This window comes from Mirounga leonina, unplaced genomic scaffold (assembly GCF_011800145.1).
Source record: "Mirounga leonina isolate KUSES-001 unplaced genomic scaffold, KU_Mleo_1.0 Mir_224, whole genome shotgun sequence".
In the NCBI taxonomy this organism is placed as follows: Eukaryota; Metazoa; Chordata; class Mammalia; order Carnivora; family Phocidae; genus Mirounga; species Mirounga leonina.
In genome coordinates, this window is record NW_023270615.1 from 6,635,975 (window position 1) to 6,657,589 (window position 21,615).

Below are 21,615 nucleotides of genomic sequence, written 5' to 3' on the forward strand. Positions count from 1 at the left end.
ATAAATGTTAATTTCTTTTCTATGTTTTCCAAGAATCTGTCTTTATATTGGTATATCTTTTGCTTTTTTTCTCATGTTCTATTCAATGTATAAGTTGATGTTCCTGAGAGAGAAGAGCTATATGGCCTGAAAGCTTGTAGACATTTTGAGAAAGAAACTTTAACCCAGAACCCCTTCACTACCAGGGAATAAAAATGAGAGGGGCACAGTCTTTGTCATTCAGGGGTGAGAAAATCACACAAGTAAGTCTTTTGCCATAAATCAATGTTTCTCAACTTATTTTTCATTTTAACCCCTTTAAGGAGTATTTTGGGCCCTTTTTGTTTGTTTGTTTGTTTTCTGAATCATGCCCTGCCCCAAATTTTAATACCACAGATATACTATGTATTTACTTTATGTGTGTATGTGCTTCATACATAGAAAATGTAAGATGCTTTCCCTCTCCCATAACAGAACCAATTTTCTCCTCCTTAGAATCAATATGGCTGCCATTGAGAATGCATGGCATCAACCAAATTGAGTTGTGAAAATGCTTACCTTGGCCATCATCATCTTAAATGCAAACCACCGCTTTCCTTTCCCTTTCCCAAGGGCTCCTTCATTTTCACTCACAAATTTTTTTGCTTCCCTGAGGAAATAAAACAAAATAAGGGGTAAGGGAGGTATAGGTTGAGAATCATAGGATAGAGGTAGTGGATATTTCATTTTATTAGGTTTGCAGCCTTATTTCTTCTAGACCCTTAGCACATGAATTTAAGCTCTATTTCAAGCTCAGGGCTTGAAATAGATGTTTAAGCTTTTTAATTCTGGCCAGGAAGAATAAGATATTTTAGTCTCATTTATTATTATTAATCAGCTGGATCATCAAAAAGCAAGTAATTTGTTCTAAGTGTCAAAATAGAGAATACTAGTTCTTTTCATTTCTACCACATATAAAATTGAATCCAAAGTTGACTTCAGATTCGGGCAGTCAGAATGTTTATTCTAAAATATTTTCTTTTCGGGCGCCTGGATGACTCAGTCGTTAAGCGTCTGCCTTCGGCTCAGGTCATGATCCCCGGGTCCTGGGATCGAGTCCCGCATCGGGGTCCCTGCTCTACGGGAAGCCTGCTTCTCCCTCTCCCACTCCCCCTGCTTGTGTTCCCTTTCTCGCTATGTCTCTCTCTGTCACATAAATAAATAAAATCTTTAAAAAAAATTAAATTAAAATATTTTCTCTTCTTCTTTTTTAAGGATTATTTAAAAAAATAATAAGTCAAAGAGTTTAGGACAAACTGACATAGAACATACTTTATTGACCTGGTATTTAATCTCATAAAACCAATTATGACTTGAAACAGAGGAATCATATTATGTGCGGCAAATGGGGTTGAGGGAAGAAGGGAAAGGAAAGGAATACTTTTATCTTCACATTCCGAAAGGGTCTCAAATATAAACTTTAACCTTATTCCCAGATAGTTACACATTACAGTTGTCACATTAGTGTCTTTGTGTGTGTGTAGAAAAGCATCAACTCAGCAGAATGGTTAATGTTAAATACACTACAATTTCGTAACTTTGGCCAATTTTGCTATTGTTGTGTGTTTGACATGCCAAAAGAATTTTAAAAAGAGAGGTGGCCCAGGCTTGTGTTGACCTTTTAGGGGCCATAGAGGACATCACCCAGAAGAACCCAAACTTGGACTGCCGTTCCACAGCTGCCACATTGTCTGTTGGTTGGCCCCTGGAATGTGTGATTTTACAGAATAAGACCCTTCAACGTATGACTATAAATAAGCTTATTAACAAACAAAGTAAATTTTGAAAAAATGAAGTCAAGGATTTTTTTTTTTTTTTTTGGTAAGTTGTTCCTTAGTGACAGTGCCAATTCATGATTTTATAATACCCGGTGATCAAAACCCAACATGCACCTGCTGACTTAGCCAGTGACTCCACAGTGGCACCTCCTTACTCACCTGCGGCTGTGTACCCACCCATATTCTGCCATAAAAACACAAGTGCAATGGAGTAGATTCTCTTCAGTCATCAAACAGACCCCCCAGATGAGTTCCTTGATGGCAGGGACAGTATCCTGTCCCTTTGTATCCCCCAGAGCACTGACCACTACTTCGAGCAGAGGAGGTGCTTAATAAACTTAAACCTTCTGGAAGTGGAGCTAAGAGGCAGAACTTGAGATACATATAGACAGGGGAGCATCCAATAACTGTATTTTCCACATTAATTGATGCTCCAAGGCAAAGTCTTTCCTAAACTTTGGAATTGCACCCTTTTACATGAGTCTTCTCAGAAACTTAATAGGGCAGGGGCCTTGGGTGGCTCAGTCGGTTGTGTCGGACTTCGGCTTAGGTCATGATCCCGGAGTCCTAGGATTGAGCCCAGCATCCGGCTCCCGGCTCAGAGGCAGATCTGCTTCTCCCTCTGACCCTCCCCTCTCTTGTGCTCCCTCTCTCACTCTCTCTCTAAAATAAATAAATAAAATCTTTAAAAAAAAAGAAAAGAGAATAAAAGAAAAGGAAGAGAACAAAAGAAAAGAAGAGAAGAAAAGAAGAGAAAACTTCCTAGAGCAGACCCCTGGAAAATGGGAAGGGTTACTAGACTGGCCTAGTCGTCAAATGCCCTGACATTTGACATGACCTCTGAGTTATGAAGATTAATTTGAAAATGGTTTCTAAAACATTCTACATATTCTAAAATGTTTAATGAAGCCCTATCAAAAAGTATAAGCTGAGGTCTCATGGCTGGGTTTCTCCATCCATGCAATCAAGAAAATATATCCCATTTAAGCATTAACAATATGTTCTAGAGATGATATGGCAGGAGTGAGCATGGCACCTCACAGACATTTATAAAATGTTGAACTAAACTAAACTCGACTCTAACTTGAGTTCTAACCCAGCCTCTGTGATTTGTCTCTGTGCCTTTGCCCGTGCTTTTGACCCTCTCTGTACACATGTTCAGGAAGGTCCTGTTTCTCAGAGGAAGGCACGCATGCCCAGGACTCACACACACGTGAGCATGATCTGCACTTTCCCTCAGTTACTTTGTGGCCTTTAACAGGTCAAGATTCCTCAACAAACAAACTAGAGGGTGAGCAATGGCTTCCCTGCTTGCCCAGTGGTAGCAAGAAGGTGCCATCATAAGTGCGAAAGTGTTGGAGGGATTATTACACAGTGGATTCTCCTGTAACAGTTGTTTCAGAACTGAAAACCTGTTCTAACATGATTGATGCATTACAGAACAATTTAAGCGTAACACAAATTTTGTGTAAAATGTTGCCGCCATTTTATATCCATCTTTGTCAAGGTGTCATTGATGATATTTCTGAGTATTATTCCCCTAGCCCCAGTTTTCCTATAAGCCCTGTGGTTTTCATTGCCATATTTTGCACAGTGTGGTGGGTTTTAGGAACCCATACATGGTGTCATAGTGGAACTGGCCATAATTCAATTATTTGGCATCAAGAATGTTGAAATTCCTACAACCAAGTATACATAGGAATCATCACATCACTCTATTCTAATAAACACATAGAAATAGAGATTCAAACATTCTTCCTCGAAGTAAAATCAAAATTTGTTTTTCAAATGTAAATTGCCTACGTTATGGGCATATTTGCTACTCTAGATACTTAGCAGGTAATTTAAAAGACGCTCAGTTTGGTTTTTTAGAGTTACATCGCTTGCTCGATGAGTGGCCAATTAGAAAACATGACTGCTCTAAGCAGCCATAAGTGTAAAGAAATAGCTATTCTACTTCATATTTCTGACAAGATTTTTAATTCTGTGAACTGATGATTATGTTATAAGATCATTAAACTAGCAAGATTTAAGAGAGAGAGAGAGGGAAGTCGGGGTTATAACCAAATTAAAATCACCACAAAATTAATCATAAATCCATCTAATAATACAGGAATCTCTTTATATGGCACTCATAAGGTTTTTGTCAGTTATTATAAATATAATTTCCCTTGGAACAATCTAAACAAGGTTTTATCATTTGTTTCTTCAACTGACAAATTTTTCCCAATGCTAGGCATAGTTTCATATTTCTCTCCCAAGTACTACCCCACCCCACCCTCAACATACAGATTCTGACATTGATTTTCAGATAAAAACCTGGACTTCACTCCACTCCACGTAGTCTCAGGTAGAAATTTCTTCTCTTCCCTAATGCCCCACCTCCTCCATTCTCCAAAATACCTCCCCCAAGTTTCATACCAGAAGGATCCCTGAAGAGTCATTGTAGCTTCTTCTGTTTCCCATTGCCCACTCTTGCCAAAATAAGTAGAGGATTCGACTCATCAGAAGTCTAGGGGATGATGTTAAAATAAAGCCAGGGGTTACAAGGGTGGGCAGAGAATAATTTTTTTAGCAAGAACAGATTCTTGAACCTACTAATGGGATGCTCTCAGGACATAAGGAAGCACTTTTGCAGCTTGCTGGCCTAGAGGAAGGGACATTGGACGGGAAGAAATTGGTGACTCTATGACAGAACATCTCTTAACACTATTTTCCAGGCTAACCTTTGCGATGAGTTGCATGATTTCAGGAAAAAAGAGAAAAAAAAAAAAAAAAACTAGTAGCTTTGAATCCCATCCTCTCCACTAACAGATTTCTTAACCAGAAGACATCTTTCATTGTGCTATTAGAAATAAGATACAAAAAGAAACTATCCAATATGGAGATGAGCACGGACTGATGCTTATCACACTAATGTGCCCATTACAGATATCAGAATCCAAGAAAATAAAGAGCAGAGCCTTTGAAAACTAAAAAGCAAGAAAACATCTGTGTTTTTCCTATAGGTAATTCAACTTCCTACCCATGTGTATGTATCTGGATAATTTAAAGGGATTTTTTTTTTTGCACAGATAAAATGAATAAGATTTTGTGGATAAACTTTGAATATCCATTGGCTTCAAACCATCCAAATGTCTGACTGAAAAATGTGTGTCATTCCCTTGAATTGCATTCAACAGAAGCTGCCTGCCAAGTCTGTAATCCAGTCTCCAGGTCTTGGAGCTCAAGCCAGCCCTGGTACAGTATACACAGCTCCCTGCACTGTAACCCCAGACCCAGGGATAAATAATTGAGTGAGATCTATTTAATGGCAATAATACCTGGCCTCATAATTCATTTATCAATCCCTTGTGTTGGTAATTAGAATAATAAGGTTTCATGGGCTTTCAAGAATGCTTTCACAGTTAGTTGAAGGAGCACACTTTGGCCTAACTTACAAAATAGGTAATTTACCCACAACACATGATACAGCCCTGATCACACAGGGGAGTCAGGACATGCTATGCTGTCTTTGACACATCTAACCCAGGAAACATGTTCCCTCTTTGGGTTAGGTTAAGTTGACTCTTCTTTCCTCTTGTTTTCAGTTGGATGGTATGATTAGGCAACCAATGTATTGCTCAAGTAAAGGAAAGACATTTCAAAACGGGTCTTTAAGGCAACTGTGATCAAGACTTGTGCTCATGAACACTTCCCAGTAAAAGGGATCAGAAGAATGAGAAGTCTTTTCTTAGTAAACACTGTTGTTTAAAAAAAAAAAAAAAAAAATCGACCAATTTAAATGGACTCCAAGTCAGAACTCTGACTTTTCCTAAAATGGGATTGAGTAACTGAAAGGAAGTTTCAGAGGTCGGAAGCTACTCTCATGCACAGAGATTGGAAATAAGGACTGTAGGCCTCCTAGATAATAGAACTTCATAATTAGACTGGTAGTGTTATTTAAAATCATCCTAATACTGGAAGTGATTTTTTTAAAGGAGATGCTGTGGAAGTGGTGGTAATGGTTGGATGCTCGGTTGCGTCATCTATGAAATGGAGATACTGTGTTTTATGCAAAATAATGCACGCAATAAGTTTAGTCATAACACATGTAATGTGTCCATGGCAAACAGTAAGAGCACTATAAATAGGAACTATTATTAATAGTAATAGTACTAATAGTGCTGACTTCAATTTTTATGCCTGAGTTTCCAAGTGACAAAGTTGAGAAAGGACAAGGTATTTCCAGGCAAAACCTCTCAGAAAGCCAACCCATTTCCCATCAGATGATGAGATGTGGGAGGACTGAGAATTGTTCTTGCCACTAAATGAGTGGGAGAGACCCGCATTTGAGACCCACCGTGAGGACGCTGGTGTCCAGCTTCGGAAGACCCAGTTATGCCTCAGCCTGAGAGGATGCAGGGATGAATTCTAGCCTGAGTCCTACTCCAGCCGGGCTGTGCTGCTCCAGAAAGCCTAGGTCAGCTGGGGCGTCTCTGTGCTAAGAGGCAAAAAGGAATCTCTCTCCCTTGAATACGACGACATTCTATTCAAGTCTATGATCTGTGTTTTATCCTTGAGACACAGGTTTGAATCTTGGCTCTGTCACACACTAGCTGTGTGCTCTTGGGAGAATTACGAGACTTACGGATCCCAACTGAGTGTTCTCATCTGTACAATGTGATGGGCAGCAGTGATGGCAGTGACAGCTAACATATAATAAATGCTTGCCATGTCCCGGGCACTATGTATGCCCATCATCTCATTGAATCCCTACGAAATCCAGCAAGGTGGCAACTATGGTTACCCCTGTCTCAGAGATGAGAAACTGAGGATTAGATTAATGCAATTAGGGTCCAAGCTTTCCCAAAGAGTAAGTGTCCCAGGCTGTCTGGGATTGGAGCTCAGTGCTCCCAGTTTCCCCTGAATAACATCATTATCTACCTCATGTGATTGGCACAAGGACACATAAAAATAGAGGAGACATGGTATACTTAGCCATTTTTTCTAAGCATTTATTGAGTGTGTTTATTCTTAGCAATGTGTTAAGTGCTTTGAAAGAAAGAAAAGAAACGTGGATTCCTTTCTGAAGTTTAAATGCCGTTAAGAAAAATGAGATATAAGCCCATAAAATTGTTATATAACAGTGTTCAACACCTTTAAAGGAGAGGACACTGGAGGCCTGAGAGCTTGTTGAAGATGTAGATGAGAGAAGAATTAAACTGGGCATCGGAAGCACCGATAGAATTCAAGTAGGCAGAGAAAGGCATTCTAGGCATCGGTTTGTAGGAATTTTTCTAACAAAGGCGATATTCCCACCATGGAGCACATATACAAGCTCATATTCTTAGAGAGACTTACATTCAGCTCTTCAGGAGACCATTGACAGGGCTTGGCAGGCAGACCGTGCTGATTTTGCTCAGTTCATGTTCATTTGAATCAAACACAGGCAATAAATTCTGAATACTGTAAACAGATGGATTTACAAGGCATTGCCTCAGAGTGAGAGAGGCCATTCTGCTTTGGAAGACTGGGTAAAACGATTCTGCACAATACCCGTGTGTTCATGTTTCTACCCTATGCTAAACATTTCTAAGTACTATGGAATATGTTTTCAAAATGCTGTGTTGTGATATTTAGGAGTGCTAAAAAGAGCCTTAGTTTTCTGTTGGAACAGTGTGTTCTGCCTTTGGCTCCATGAGTGGGCAAGAAATTTCAAATGATGGCAGTTCAGCGAGCTCTGCAAATAATTGAGACTACCTAGTAAACTTGACTGCTTGCTACATGGCAAACTTAAATCTAGAGGTCTGTCCTGAGCACTTGGCAACACAACTTAGGTGAGGTCACCCACAGAGCATTCTATGTTCCTGAGTGAACTAGGCTTTCTACTCAGTTGACTTGAAGTCAGACTATTTCACTGTTTTCTTGCAGAGCCTCTCTTCTAAGCTTTCCTAATGCTTGTGACCAAGCATTGGTCAAGAAACACTATAATAGGATATGCATAAAATGAAACATTAATTCATCCAGAGAGTCGTGTCTTTATGTAGATATCCCAGTATGTTTGTGTCTGTATATGTGAAATAATGGACATATATATATACACACATATACATATATATGCAAATTCATGCATGTATACTGTCAACACATAATTAACAGCTATTTGAAAGAAGTGATTTATAATACTTAAAATTTCTAATTTTCAGAACTGTAGAAAGAAATTTTAGACACATTATATTGAATACATAAACTATTCCCCTTTCTTCTTCCCATCTAATTTGTCATGATATTCTAATATAATGTTCTCCAAACATTTACTGTAGGATATGCATTTTAATAAGGCTTAACCACTTTTATTCTACAGCAAAAAGCTTATTTAAATCCCCCAAAGTAATACTCCACTTGCCATTCCTTGGTCATATACATAAAAACATCCTCAAAAATGACTTTATCGGGCACCTGGGTGGCTCAGTTGGTTAAATGTCTGCCTTCAGCTCAGGTCATGATCTCAGGGCTCTGGAATCAAGCCCCACATGGTTGGGCGGGGGGGGGGGGGCCCTGCTCAGCAAGGAGCCTGCTTCTCCCTTTCCCTCCTCCCTGCTCATGTTCTCTCTCTCTCTCTAATAAATAAATAAAAATCTTTTTTTAAAAATGCCTTCATTATTCTCTTATTGTAAACCTGATAAAGTAAATGGTTTCTTTCAGAATTCGTACCTTACCCAAGATCTGGATGACACTTCCCCTAAACAAAAAAGGCACATTTCCCAAATTAATCATATTCTGTGCTTATCATGTACACATTTGCTTTCTTTTTATTGTTAATGTATTATGTCAAACATATTTAAAAGCATTTCTAGATAATTTTAAGTGTAATTAGTGAATTTCTCTTATTAACCACCTTTCAAAGACAATACATCTATGGATAGTCTAATAACAAGTTATAAAAATTAGCTGTCACCAGTAGCTGACATTCTAAAGAATGTAAGTTAGGTAAATTGCTATTTATCAAAAATGGTTGGAGGGGAGAATACTCTGGCAACATGGGAAAACTGATTCAGTGTGTCTGAAGTTAAGAAGATGATAGTAACCATATTTTATCTATCTAGAAGAAAACTTTAGAACTTTCTTTTGTCTAATATTTACTTTTTATTATAATTATTATTATCTTACGGTGTACTGTAAAAAAAAAATCCCTGTTTATTTGAACTTTGAGATTATTTGAATTCTGGATAAGCAGATATTTGTGAAAGGTAGTGAGTAAGACTGATTGCCAAGAGTCTCGTGAGCAACCTTGAATATTGGCATATTTTAGACCCATTTTCCAATGACCATTAATTACTCCTCCATCAAGCATTTGGGCAGAATCTCAGGCTGATTTAATGAGGAGGGTATTTGGGATTTTGAGGTCGGTACAAGAGCCATAAATGCCTTCACAACTCTCTAAAAGAGATAGGAGCTGGAGCCCAGTGGGCCACCTGAAAAGTTTGCAAAACCAGGGTGAAGAACAGAACATGAGGTAACTCTGGTAAAATGGTACACCGTAGGAAAGATTAAATAAATCATAAAAAAAATAAAGAAGAACTTTTGGTAGGCAAAAGTATATGTATCCCCAATGTTTCAGAGCTGACTTCCTTGGCAACTGAAAAAGTTTCAAATCTCAAGGAAAAAACAAAACAGAACAATTTCTCATGTGGTTCCTATCAGCATCCTTTAAGGGAGAATTTCAAAATATTATTTGAAAAACATTATTAAAATTACTCATAGTGATTTTTCTAACCACTCACAATAACACAGCAAATATTAACAGGCTAAATCCAAAAAGAAAGAATTGTCAGGATCATTGTTCTTATTTAATAGGAAAGATTATTTCTTATGCAATGAAAATGATAAGAGAGGCAATTGGTACAGATGAACTCAAATGTGAATGGTAAGTCAGAAGAGATTTCAGATCCCAATCAAGACTCGATTATTCTTAAATAAAAGAATTTCCTCTTAAAGTTGAATTTTAAAAGGAAAAAAAGAAAAAAAAAGAGATAAAGAAACAAAATCAGACTTTTTTTTTTTAATCAGACTCTTAAATACAGAGAACAAATTGGTGGTTGCCAGAGGGGCAGTGGGGGGGGGGATGGGTAAAATAGATAAAGGGGGTTAAGAGTTCACTTATCATGACAAGCACTGAGTAATGTATAGAATTGTTGAATCATACTGTATACCTGAAAGTAATATAGCACTGTATGTTAACTATACTTCAATAAGAGAGAGAGAAGAGCAGAATAGGAGGTAAAGAGAGAAAGATTAAAACTCTGTACATACTCACAGATATGGGAGGAAATTCTAGAATACAAATGAAAGACATTTAGCAGGGTATTAAAATAAACACTAGAATAAGAGGTTACCAGGAATGCTGAAATTAACAGAATAATGCCTGTCTTTCTCACGGGCAGCTCTAATTCAAGCATTTCATTGTTGGTTACAGATTGAATAAAGAAAATATGTTATAGCATAACAAACAGTTCTTTCTTTAGCCTCTGTTCTCAACTGCTCCAGACTGAGGTCCCTCGAACATAAACTTAGTTAATCAAGGGCATTCTTAGATCCCCCTATGAGGTGCTGCGAGATCAGCCACTGATTGTTGAATTTTCAGGGATTTTGTAAGCAGATTCTTAACTGTTAGTACCTTGAAATTGATCATAATGGGAGTATTTACAACATGGAAATTGGCAAATGCTACAAATCAAGGCTTTTTACCAGCACATTCTTGCCTTTTATTCACAAATTCATGCAGACCCATAAAATGCTTTGTCATATTAATGATTCTCTTGCCTTGGCAATGAGTGTCCCACAACAAAAGAAACCACATTAATGCGGCCACCCACATGGAGATAGTAATTGGATGTTTCTGATGTACAGAGCACTACGCTAGGCTCTGCAGAACCACAGAGCTGTGAGACAACTTTCACATCCTGAGGAGCTCACAATCTATTCTGAAAAGAAAGAGATTTACATACAATTTTTAAATGTAATATAATAAAGCATAACAGCAGAGTCAAACAAATAATAGAGAAAGTCTAATTGAGTTCTATTTCTATAACAATTGGCAGAGAAGGGACCTCAGGGGAGAGAAGATTAATTCACAAAGGAGGTAGAACTAGAAGAAGCATAGGAAGCATAGGAAGAATGGCAGAAAATTGGAGAGGATACCTGAGGGAAGTGAGAATGCCTACAGAAAATTACAAAATGAAAGACATTTAGCAGGGTGTTAAAATAAACACTAGAATAAGAGGAATCCTGAATTAGCAGAATAATACCTCATTTCCCTGGAAAACATGACTCAAATGAGAAGTGGTGAGTGATACAATAGAGAAAAAATGAGGTTCTGGGGATGGAGAAATCTGGATTTGATCTTTACCTTGATGGTTACTAGCTGTGTGAGACTACTTTACCTCTGTCAATCTCAGCCTTCTCATCTGTAAAATGGGGATAACTTTCTGTTTTCAAGGTGCTTACGAGGATTAAAAAAGTTAATGTGTGAAGCATCTCCTAGCACAAGATCTGATACATAGTAGACAAAAAAAAAAAAAAAAAATTGAAGATGGTACCATCCATCTCCAAACCTCATGGTCATCGTCATCAGTAACTCATGATTTGGAAAAGAAGCTGAACTTCAGAGTGTGAATCCAGATTGTAGAGCTCACTGATTTGTTAAGCTTGTAAACTTTGTTAATTACTGGGGAGATACTGAAGGCCTTGAACATAGGGATGACATGTTCAAAGTGGTATTTAAAAAGAACACCTATATAGGGCTATAGGGCATAAACACTGTCTTTGGAGTAATATAGACTTGAGTTCTGGTTAGTGAGTTTGCTGAATTATTTGAGACCATTCCATTATGCTATGGTAATGGATGGAACTCATCAGAAATATGAAGCATAGACAATAAGAAAGCTCCTGGTTCATAATATTCAGATGAAACTCATAGCAGGGTAAATTTGGTGTGTCTTGACTATATAGTCACACAGAACCCCATAATCAGGTGGGCCCAGTGCCTACTTTAATGCTCTGCCATTGGTATCTTGAAATTCTTAATAATTGAAATTCTGAATTATTTTTTTTAACAAAGGGCCTTACATTTTCATTTTCACCAGATCCTGCAAATTATGTAGCTGGTTCAGCACATAGGAAGTGCTAAGTATAGCTAATAAATAAACCTGTAGCATGTGACACATAGGCATAATTAATAAGATGTGTTCCAATACAGATAGTAAATAAGTTAGTAACCTGTAATACCTGCCCAAGAAAGACAGAAAATAGATGGAAAATACAATGAACAAATAAGAATATTATAGTTAGAAGTGGATGGAAAGGCCAACTTATGATGCTGTCACTTTGAGACTGATTATCTGTCACCACTAAATTGACCACCCATTGGTGTCATCCAATATGTTTCTGTTCTCCTCATGTGTGTTCTGCTCAAGAAAAGCGGCTACAACTTGTAGCATTTCAACAGGCTAATTAACAAGGAACTACTATAGTCAAGCGTACTTGCTCTGTGTCATTCTGATAGAGCAAATGCCTATCATTGGCCTGTCATCTTCATTCTATAGGACCCTTTGGGACATCTGTCCTCTTTTTTGTTTGTTTCGTTTTTTGTTTTGTTTTGTTTTGTTTTTTAAGAGAGAAAGAGTGCACGTGCAAGCTCAGGCAGTGGGAATTAGGGGGCAGAGGGAGAGGGCGAGATAGAGAGAGAGAATCTTAAGCAGACTCCACACTCAGCACAGAGCCTGATGTGGGGCTAGATCTCACAACCCTGAGATCATGACCTGAGCCAAAATCAAGAGTTAGACGCTTAACTGACTGAGCCATCCAGGTGCCCCAGGACCTCAGTCCTCTGAACCACACCATCAGTAGAATAAGAGAGGCAGGGCATGTGAACATTGTGAAATCCAGGATTCAAGAAATGTGATCCTGTGGCCCACTATGCCACTCTATTGCCATTCCTTCCTGCCGTGTTTAATTATCCCATCCATTTGCTCTCACTTGTCACTATACTTTAACTTGACTTAATAGACCATGTGATTTGAGCATGTTAGTTTGGTCTACAAACCCTTCAGTCCCATGACCACTGGTAGAGCTTGCCCAGTAGTAGACTTAAAGATCTCCATCTCATCAAGGTAATTTTCTACACAAGTTCAAATCATGGTTCTACCACTTAATGGGTGTCTGAGCATAAACAATTACTTATCCTCTCAGAGTGTTGGTTTTCTTACATGCAAAACCAAAGTAACAATACCTATCTTGAAGGATGGTTGAGAGTGATAAATGAAACTATGATAGTAAAATAATAATAGCTAACATGTGAATGATTACTATGTGCCAGCATCATTCTAGGTGCTTTAGATCCTAACTGATTTAATCCTGTCAATAATTCTACAAAGCGGTACTACTTTTATCCCCATTTATAAGTGAGAAAAAGCAAGGTTGCAGAAGTTAAGAAAATTGCCCAAGGTCACAGCATAATGCTTAATACCTACTAGGCATTTATTAAATAATAGAAAAATTGGATGTCAGGGTGCCTGGGTGGCTCAGTCAGTTAAGTGTCAGACTCTTGGTTTCGGATCAGGTCATTATCTCAGGGTCGTGAGATCGAGCCTTGCATCAGGCTCCACGCAGCCTGCTTAAGATTCTCCCCTTCCCTCTCCCTCTGTCCCTCCCCACCCCCACTCACACACACTTTCTCTCTAAAAAATGAAAATGAAAATTAAAAAATTAAATTAAATTTTTAAAAAAGAAAAATTGGATGTCAACATTACATCTTGATCAACAAAATTCAGATGTACTGATTTCCAAGAGTCTCCACTCTTTGGATGAGAAAATCAATATACATAAGGTACTTATAAAGTAAAGAACTGAAAGCCGCTGCTTTGGTTGAGTTATTGACGAAAAGAATCCCAAATGGTTAAAGCGTGTGTTAGTAGGTGTGTACACATGATTAAAGGTCCTCTTGTGTGGAAGTCTTCATTCCTTCATAACGACACATAAAGGAAAGGCCTTTGTGAAACAAAGGAGAAATCATGATTCTTACTTATAAAAATCTCAAGCTCCAAGGAAACTTGAGAGGAATGGATGGGGGCCAGGGGGGCTAGTTTTCCCAGATGGCTCTGGCAAAGGAAATCAACTCCGGTCTATTCTTATTGTCCTAGAAATATATTCGTTCCCCTGACCAAAAAAAAATACAACAAAATCAAAAACAAAACAAACAAAAAGAATACTGGAGGGTGAAGGAAGATTGAGTAAGGAAGAATATTACTTTAATGACTAGCTGACCATTAAAAGCACATGTTTAAGGTGATTAAAAATCTAAGAATTACTTTCTTGGCTTTACTGAATGTTCCATTAATAAATCACCAGGCCAAGTTAGCCAATGGACAACTCCCAGAAACACTGGGTCAGGGTACCACAAAGCTAAGAAATTAAAGCAGTTGGTATAGCTAAGTAAACATGGTTGTTATCAAAATAAATAAATTTAAAAGGGCTTCTACCCAAGAGCCATTTCCATGCAAAAGTATACTGGTGTATTCCCATACCCTGCTTTGTAGACTCATGAAATGTGAGAACTGCTCCCTCCCCAAAATCAGCTTCTTTAAATAATCAGTTAAGTGAGGGGTTTAATTATTTCTTGTATTAATAGGCACAGAAGCATTTTTTTTCCCTTCAAACAGGTGCTTTATACACAAGTACATTGTGTAGAAGCAGGAAACCGTGAAGTCTCTGCTCGAAGCTGGTGGTGTAGCCGAGCACCACTCTTAATTAACCTCTGCTCCCTTGCCCTGAAAGGATTTCACCAAACCGCTGGAACTCTGAGGAAAGCAGTCTGAAAACCACCAGCCACAATCCAATCCCTTCATTGTATAAATAAATCCATGAGGCTCAGAGAGGTGAGGTTAGAGGTAGAACTTAGCCCCGAGTCCACGTCTCTTAATTTTCAATCCCCAACCTACCTTACTGCAACAAAATAAAATGGTTGCTTGTTCAGGTGTAGTCAGGCAGGCTTTAAATCTACCCCGTAGAATGTTCTGGTATAGTCAGGTTTGAGGTTTCAGGATGAATAATAAGTAAACCAGTTGTTTTCCATCCAGGTATTTTATATCACCTGTGGTGGTTGCTACCAGGTTAGTGCAGCCACCGATTACAGGGAGGAATGATCTATCTGGTCAACCAACTTGAGTGAAACCCATTAACAACTTAAAAACAAATTATGCCTAAAATCCTCGCTGTTGGATATTTTTTTGGTTAGTTACTAATAAAACATAGAAATTGACTTTCAAATAGTTGGAAAATACACCAGTATTTCCCTTCCCCTGTCCCACCCCCTCAACATATCCTCACCCATTCGATAAACAGTTTATGGAGTAGGACGTTCTGCTTACTGAGGTTTTTCTGCTTCTCAGAATCAAAAGACATGGCCCTCAATCCTGACTGTATATCAAGGACTTTCAGAGCAGAAAACAAAAATATGCATATTGTAGTCTGGGACAGACACATCTGCCCTCCCGCCCGGAGATTATCATTCAACAGGTTTAAGGCCACATGAATGTACAAAACTGCATTAACACACAGGAAAACACACTGAAAAACATAGTTCCACAGCGACAGTGGAAAGGATGTAGCTTCTCCTCAGTCAGAAAAAGCCAATACTGTTGGCCTTGAAAATGCCAAGCTCCAATTCCTGAGCCGTATTTGAGAGTCCTTCGGGATTAACAACCCATTTTTAGGGCTTCGTGCCTATTATTAACTGCTTATTTTAACTGTTGCTTGGCCCTCAGCTCTGAAGATGCTCACATTGCTAGTGGTAGATCCTCTTTCAGAATGTGGGAACTACCCTGAGCACTGCCCCACCCCGGCCCCGACAGCATCCTCAGAATAAGCTACTATTCCCAGTGCTTTACTCTAAAACACATCTTGAAAGCCTGACCCTCTCTTAAATCTGTTTTAGAAGTTTCACCAGTTTTTCAGAGTCCAGAGCCAGATGGAAAGCCTTGGAACCTCGACGCAGATCCAAACCTATGATCAAAGTATCTGCTCTAGTTATATTGAGCCTAGTGCCTTGGATTCCATATACTTAGCAAAGATTGATGACTAGAGGTAAATTCTGGGAACAACATAATCCTCAGAAAGATTCTCTCAGAGTTAGACATCCCTGAAAGAGATAAGGGTAGGAGAAAAGCTCCCTGACTTCCATGTTGGGGCAGAGAAACCTTTACCTCTACTATAAAATATTGACTGCTTGCTCTAATAATGTGATTGAAATCCATGAGGGAGAAGCTCAGTACAACATTCAGAAACCCATAAAGGGAGGGCGCCTGGGTGGCTCAGTCGGTTAAGTGACTGCCTTCGGCTCAGGTCATGATCCCGGAGTCCCGGGATCGAGTCCCGCATCGGGCTCCCTGCTCGGCGGGGAGTCTGCTTCTCCCTCTGACCCTCCTCCCTCTCATGCGCTCTGTCTCTCATTCTCTGTGTCTCAAATAAATAAATAAAATCTTTAAAAAAAAAAAAAAAAGAAAGAAACCCATAAAGGGAGACAGCCCGGGCACCATAGTGCCAACAATTTCATCACAGAGACTGAAATCAAGGGAATCAGGCTGACCGTGACCACCAGCACCAGCTGTGCAGAGAATTGCAAAGCTACAAAGCAGGACCCACTTCTGGCCATGGAGAATCGTCACAAGATAGCATTACTGACAGGTGAGAAGCCATAGTTGTTTCTTCTCTGGGCCTGCATCTGAGCTTCCATTCTGCAAGCTGGCTTTGAAGCTGACGTTCTGAATCACTGTCTTGGTAACATGCCTAACTTGCTCCCTTGCTGCACGGGTAGGAGGCAGCAGACTGGAATGCATGCAAGGTTTAACCAAGTAGCATGAGCAGCTGATGTGGATTGCTTGAGAACTGTGCACACTGAAAAGTGAATGCCAAGTCCCAGCTGCTATTTCCCTGAAAGAATGAGGGTCCAGATCCTCCATTTGTCCAGCAGAAGGTGGACGTCTGGATTTTTTTTTTTTTAATGTAGGCTCCATGCCCACCGTGGAGCCCAATGTGGGGCTTGAACTCACGACCCTGAGATCAAGACCTGAGCTGAGATCAAGAGTCAGACGCTTAACCGACTGAGCCACCCAGACGCCCCTGGATTTTTTTTTTAATGTGAAATCTCCTACTTTTCAATGTTTGACAACAAAGAAAAAATGTTATAAAAAAAAATACCCCCAAATGGTTAAAATGGCAAATTTCATGTTATATATATATGAATGAAAAATGAAAAAATAATAAAAGAAAAAGAAACAAAAATCATGTGGGCCAATTAAAAACCTAACATTCAGACCTAAGACCTGGATTGAGCTGCAGACTCCCCATTTTCAATCTCTGCCCTAGCAATAGGGCCTGGTATTCTCTTACTGCCATCCCAATCCCTCTCTCTCTCCCCCCCTTCCAAAAATGGGTTCATTCCTGGACTCAGCTCAAGGCTCCAGGTCCTGGAATCTGCCACAGGATTACCCTGGGTACATTTGGAAGACCTGAAAGTAGTTTGACCCCAGATTCTGCCAAATTATCAAGATGCTCTGTTCTTTGTTGGAATGTCAAAATTGGTTGCCCATCTAGACTGCTACCAATGTGTCACCATCCCCCAGGGTTCCCAAGGTTGTCCCTGGCTAGGTCTGCTTCCACTCAGCCCTGCCTGTCTCACACTCTCTCCATCTCTCCTGTCACACTGCAGGGGACCAGGCATCATTGACTCTGCCCTGAGAGGAAATAATAATTACAATTTGTGCTTCCCAGCAATGTGGTATGTTCTGGCACCATGCTAAGTGTTTTATGTAAATTATCTCACTTTATGATGCCAATAACCCTGTACATTAGCGTAATTTCATAAGGAACCTGAATGGCAGAGAGCTACACAATTCATTCAAATTTGCACAGCTATTAAGTGGAAGGTCTGAGATTCAAACTGAAATCAGAAGCCCATTCCTGCTCCACGGCCCTACATGGGAGACAGAGAAAAGGGAGAGTGGGGGGTATTTCTATGCCTTCTGCAGGTAGAAAGGGAAGATCCACTCTTTGGCATTCTTACTCAATTTCACACCATGCTTTGAAATTTCACAGTATCACTGCTTTCCAATGTGACAATGTTCTACACACAGTTACCTGTGGTTTCCAGTGTGTGGGGATTTTATGGCCAGTAATTTTTCAAAATATATTTCGGAAGCAACATAAGGTGGCTGCCAAACTTGTATTTTGCCAAGTAAGGACATTTTTAAACCTATAATTTGGCATCATTATCACTTCACTGAATGAAAACTATTTTAACAGACACATGCAAACACACCCACACACGTGTATATGCACACGCACACACATGACTCGCTCCATGGAACCAGGCACCCTGCTTGTCTTTGCCTTCATTCATGGCTGGTGTGTCCAATGCACATGGAGTTCCCAGCCTACAACTGCGGTGTTCTAGAACTTTGCTGGGAAGACCATTGTTTGGAACTTGGAAAACTTCATTCCGCAAAACAAAACGATGCCATTATAAATGATGGCTAGGTTCCCATTTCACAGGATAGATCTAGAATATCTTGTTTTATTTTAGATATGAGGTAACTGAGGCCCCCGAAGCTTAAGCAATGTCCTTAAATAACACCTACTCTTTTGCAAAGCTAAGATTAGAAGTGAAATATCCTCATAACTACTTCAGTTCTTTTTCTCATCACCAAAGACAATGATACTACACTATAATATTTAACATTATTAACTCATTATCCCAGTGGAGAGATAGCTTTGGAAATTTACGACCATTTACAAAAATGGTTCTGCGGAAAAATGTAATCGGTAGCACAACTGAAAGATATAAACATGCTTGTTATCACAGACACATTCCCTCGTAGTCATGCCTCACCTCCCCAACAACCTTGGCAAGGAAATAGAGTGTGATCCTCAGAAGTGATCAGAAGTGAATCTGCTCCCATCACTCAGAAAGAGAGAATCATTTGTCTTTTCATATAGGGAGTTGGCAAATCCATGCGCCTCTGAGAGTGTTTGTACTCTCATCAACACCCAACGGAAGACTGAAATTGGGTCACTGACATGTCACCATGGAATAGCTATTAGCATAATCCTTAATTGGAATCCTGTGTACTGTTCTGTTGGCTTAATATCATCCCTGTGCTTTAAAGAGAGCTGTCACCTGATTATATCATTTGAAGCTGGGACCCTGCAGAGAAACATGAATGTGCAAAGCCACACAAACGTGTAAAAGTCAAATATATTATCTCTTACAGAGAGAAAGGAATGAATGTATTCAACTAAAGAAAGTCTCAGTTCAAGGAACAAATGACTAAAAGTGACCAGAGGTTATAAGACTCTGAACAATGAGTTTGCTCATAGTTTTTTGAAAAATATAATCATTAGTTCAGCCTCTCTAATGATGTTAATATATAAGCATATATGTACATACATATGATGTGTTCACATGCATGACATGTAACATATATATTATGCTGTATAGTGTCTATGACCATGAATATTATATATAATAATGAGTATTTTATATATGTGATATACTATAGATAGCACTATGTATAAAATATAGGTAATACTCAGAGGATTTAGGAGATCAGCAATCAGGGAAAGTATGTTTAATTACAAAAAGTGGCACCATACTTGAGAACTTCAATTTTCTTCTCCATTTTCCAAGGCTTGCATTTGACAGTAGCAATCATTTGTTTTTTCTCATCTAACTCTGCCTTCAGTCTTTCCAATTCCTCTTCATTAATTTCTTCTTCTTCTTCCCTTTAAAGAGAAAAAAAAAGTTAAGATTTCCTTGATTTCCAAACTTAAAGAAGAATGCTATCCGATACTCGGTCAATGTGAATCAGCTCGGCTGTACATAGTGGATGCTGAGATTTATAAGCATTAGAGCTTGTATCTATGTGAATGCTGATACAGGATTTCTGGAATTATTACAACTTTAAACAATAGTGTTTACATTCTGAAGTCCTGTAACTGTTTTACGTCCATAGCCTCAAGGTCTCAGGACGAAAAAAATCTGTGAAAGATTAGTTCCAGATCTATCAACATATTTTCCTCTCTTCTTTGTTCCCTTGTACACTTTCCCACCAATTCTTCATTTCATTGAAAAACGTTACTTTTCAATAAGGATAGTACATTAGAGGTGAGGATGTCTTTGAATTGCCCTTACAAATTTGTTAGCCATGTCTCAAGAGAAAGAGAAAAATTGAATTAGGGGAAAATAAAAAATCTATTACTCAAAGGTAACTTAATCTGCTAATTAAATTCAAAACTTCAGTTGATAAAATTCAACTTGAAGTATATTTGGTGGAAGTGAATCCTTTGAAGAGACCTTCAAAGGAATTTAGTTTCTCACTGAGCAAATGAGATAGATGTATCTTTTCTCTTCTATATTCCTACGACTGCAAAAATACTACATAGTCTAGAATTAACAAAACAAAAAAATCTAAACATGAACATGATTTTAAATCAAGGAATGAAATGCCCTACTGTAATGATCAATTGTTTTAGTGATAGATTGTTTTATTTATTAAGTTATTGTCACTCAACTTCAAACTCACCCTTCTATAGTAAATATTGTGATGCTGGAGCTGGGACTCTATAGGGGACCCTTCTGCTTTGTTGGCCGGCTCAATGGTAGGCCACCAACAGAAAATACCAAGAAGGGACTTAGGCTTTCCTTTGGCTTCCTGGGGTGGCAGATCCTCCTTAGTAATTCCTCTTCAACCCACTAACTGAAGGGCCCTCCCACAGCTGCAGGTGAATCTAGTTTGCCAACTTTTCCAACACTCACAGAACCAGCTTCATCGCCACCCCCAAAGAAACCAAATCACTTTAGCATCACCTCCTCCTCAGTGGCTTCAGCCCCTGGCATCCTTCCTCTATGCTTCTAAGTTTAAATTTCAACCCCTTTCCACCATTCCTCCAGCCTCTGGAGTGGTAGCTTCTTCTCATACTTGCTGTCACCATGATATGTTAAGTGACCTCTTGTCACCTTTCCAGTAACCTAGTTTACATTTATACCTACTCAACAGTTCTCTGAGTAAATACTTTCTGTTCAATTAAGTGCTGAAGTTTCTTTCTCCTAACTAAACTCTGACTGACAAATTGTAATCTGACTTAGCCTTAGTCAGAAACATTGCTGCTCACTCTACTCCTCCTGACTCCACACAGCAGGACTACGGCACGGCTGCCTTTGAAAGTTCCAGCTGAAGAACAGGAGGACATAGCCATAGTTTTATGGCCCACCACACAAAATGACTTTGCCTCCTCCTTTCTTTCCCACCAACCCAGTTTTTAATCATGTCATGAAATAAAAACTCACATTAATTTTCTAAAATAACACTTCCCGTTGACAGTTTGGTTTTTTGACCATTTAAGATATTTGGCTTAGAATAGCAATTCACAGTAAGGGAACTATGGAAGTACACTCTAAAATACAAATCTGATTGCCATTAGGTTGTTTCCCTTTTAATTATTTGATGTTTAGTATATAAAATCTTACAGCGCTGAACAACTATGACATAAAATACTTGAGGACATTTTTACTACATCTATGTTCACAGTTGTTGTTTGCTTAATTTGCCAATCAGAATAATAATGTGTGTGTTGGTCTGTCATAAGAGGAAAACATATATTTTAGTAAAAATGATTGTTTTGCTTGTCAAATCACTATGTTGTACACCTGAAACTAATGAAACATCGTGTGTCAATTATACTTCAGTTGAAATAAAAGATTGTTTTATTAAGATTACTCAAA

General features: G+C 38.8%; 1 protein-coding gene across 1 annotated transcript in view; it reads right to left on the bottom strand.

Annotated features, from left to right (window-relative positions):
* The window catches only part of TMC1 (transmembrane channel like 1), a 104,791-nt gene that overhangs the window by 72,231 nt on the left and 10,945 nt on the right, over positions 1-21,615 (bottom strand). Inside the window, exons 5-6 of the mRNA XM_035028966.1 lie at positions 19,488-19,616; positions 538-628 (exon numbers count right to left, since the gene is read on the bottom strand). Of these exons, the coding sequence (XP_034884857.1) occupies positions 538-628; positions 19,488-19,616 (220 nt within the window). The remainder of the gene's footprint in view (positions 1-537; positions 629-19,487; positions 19,617-21,615) is intronic.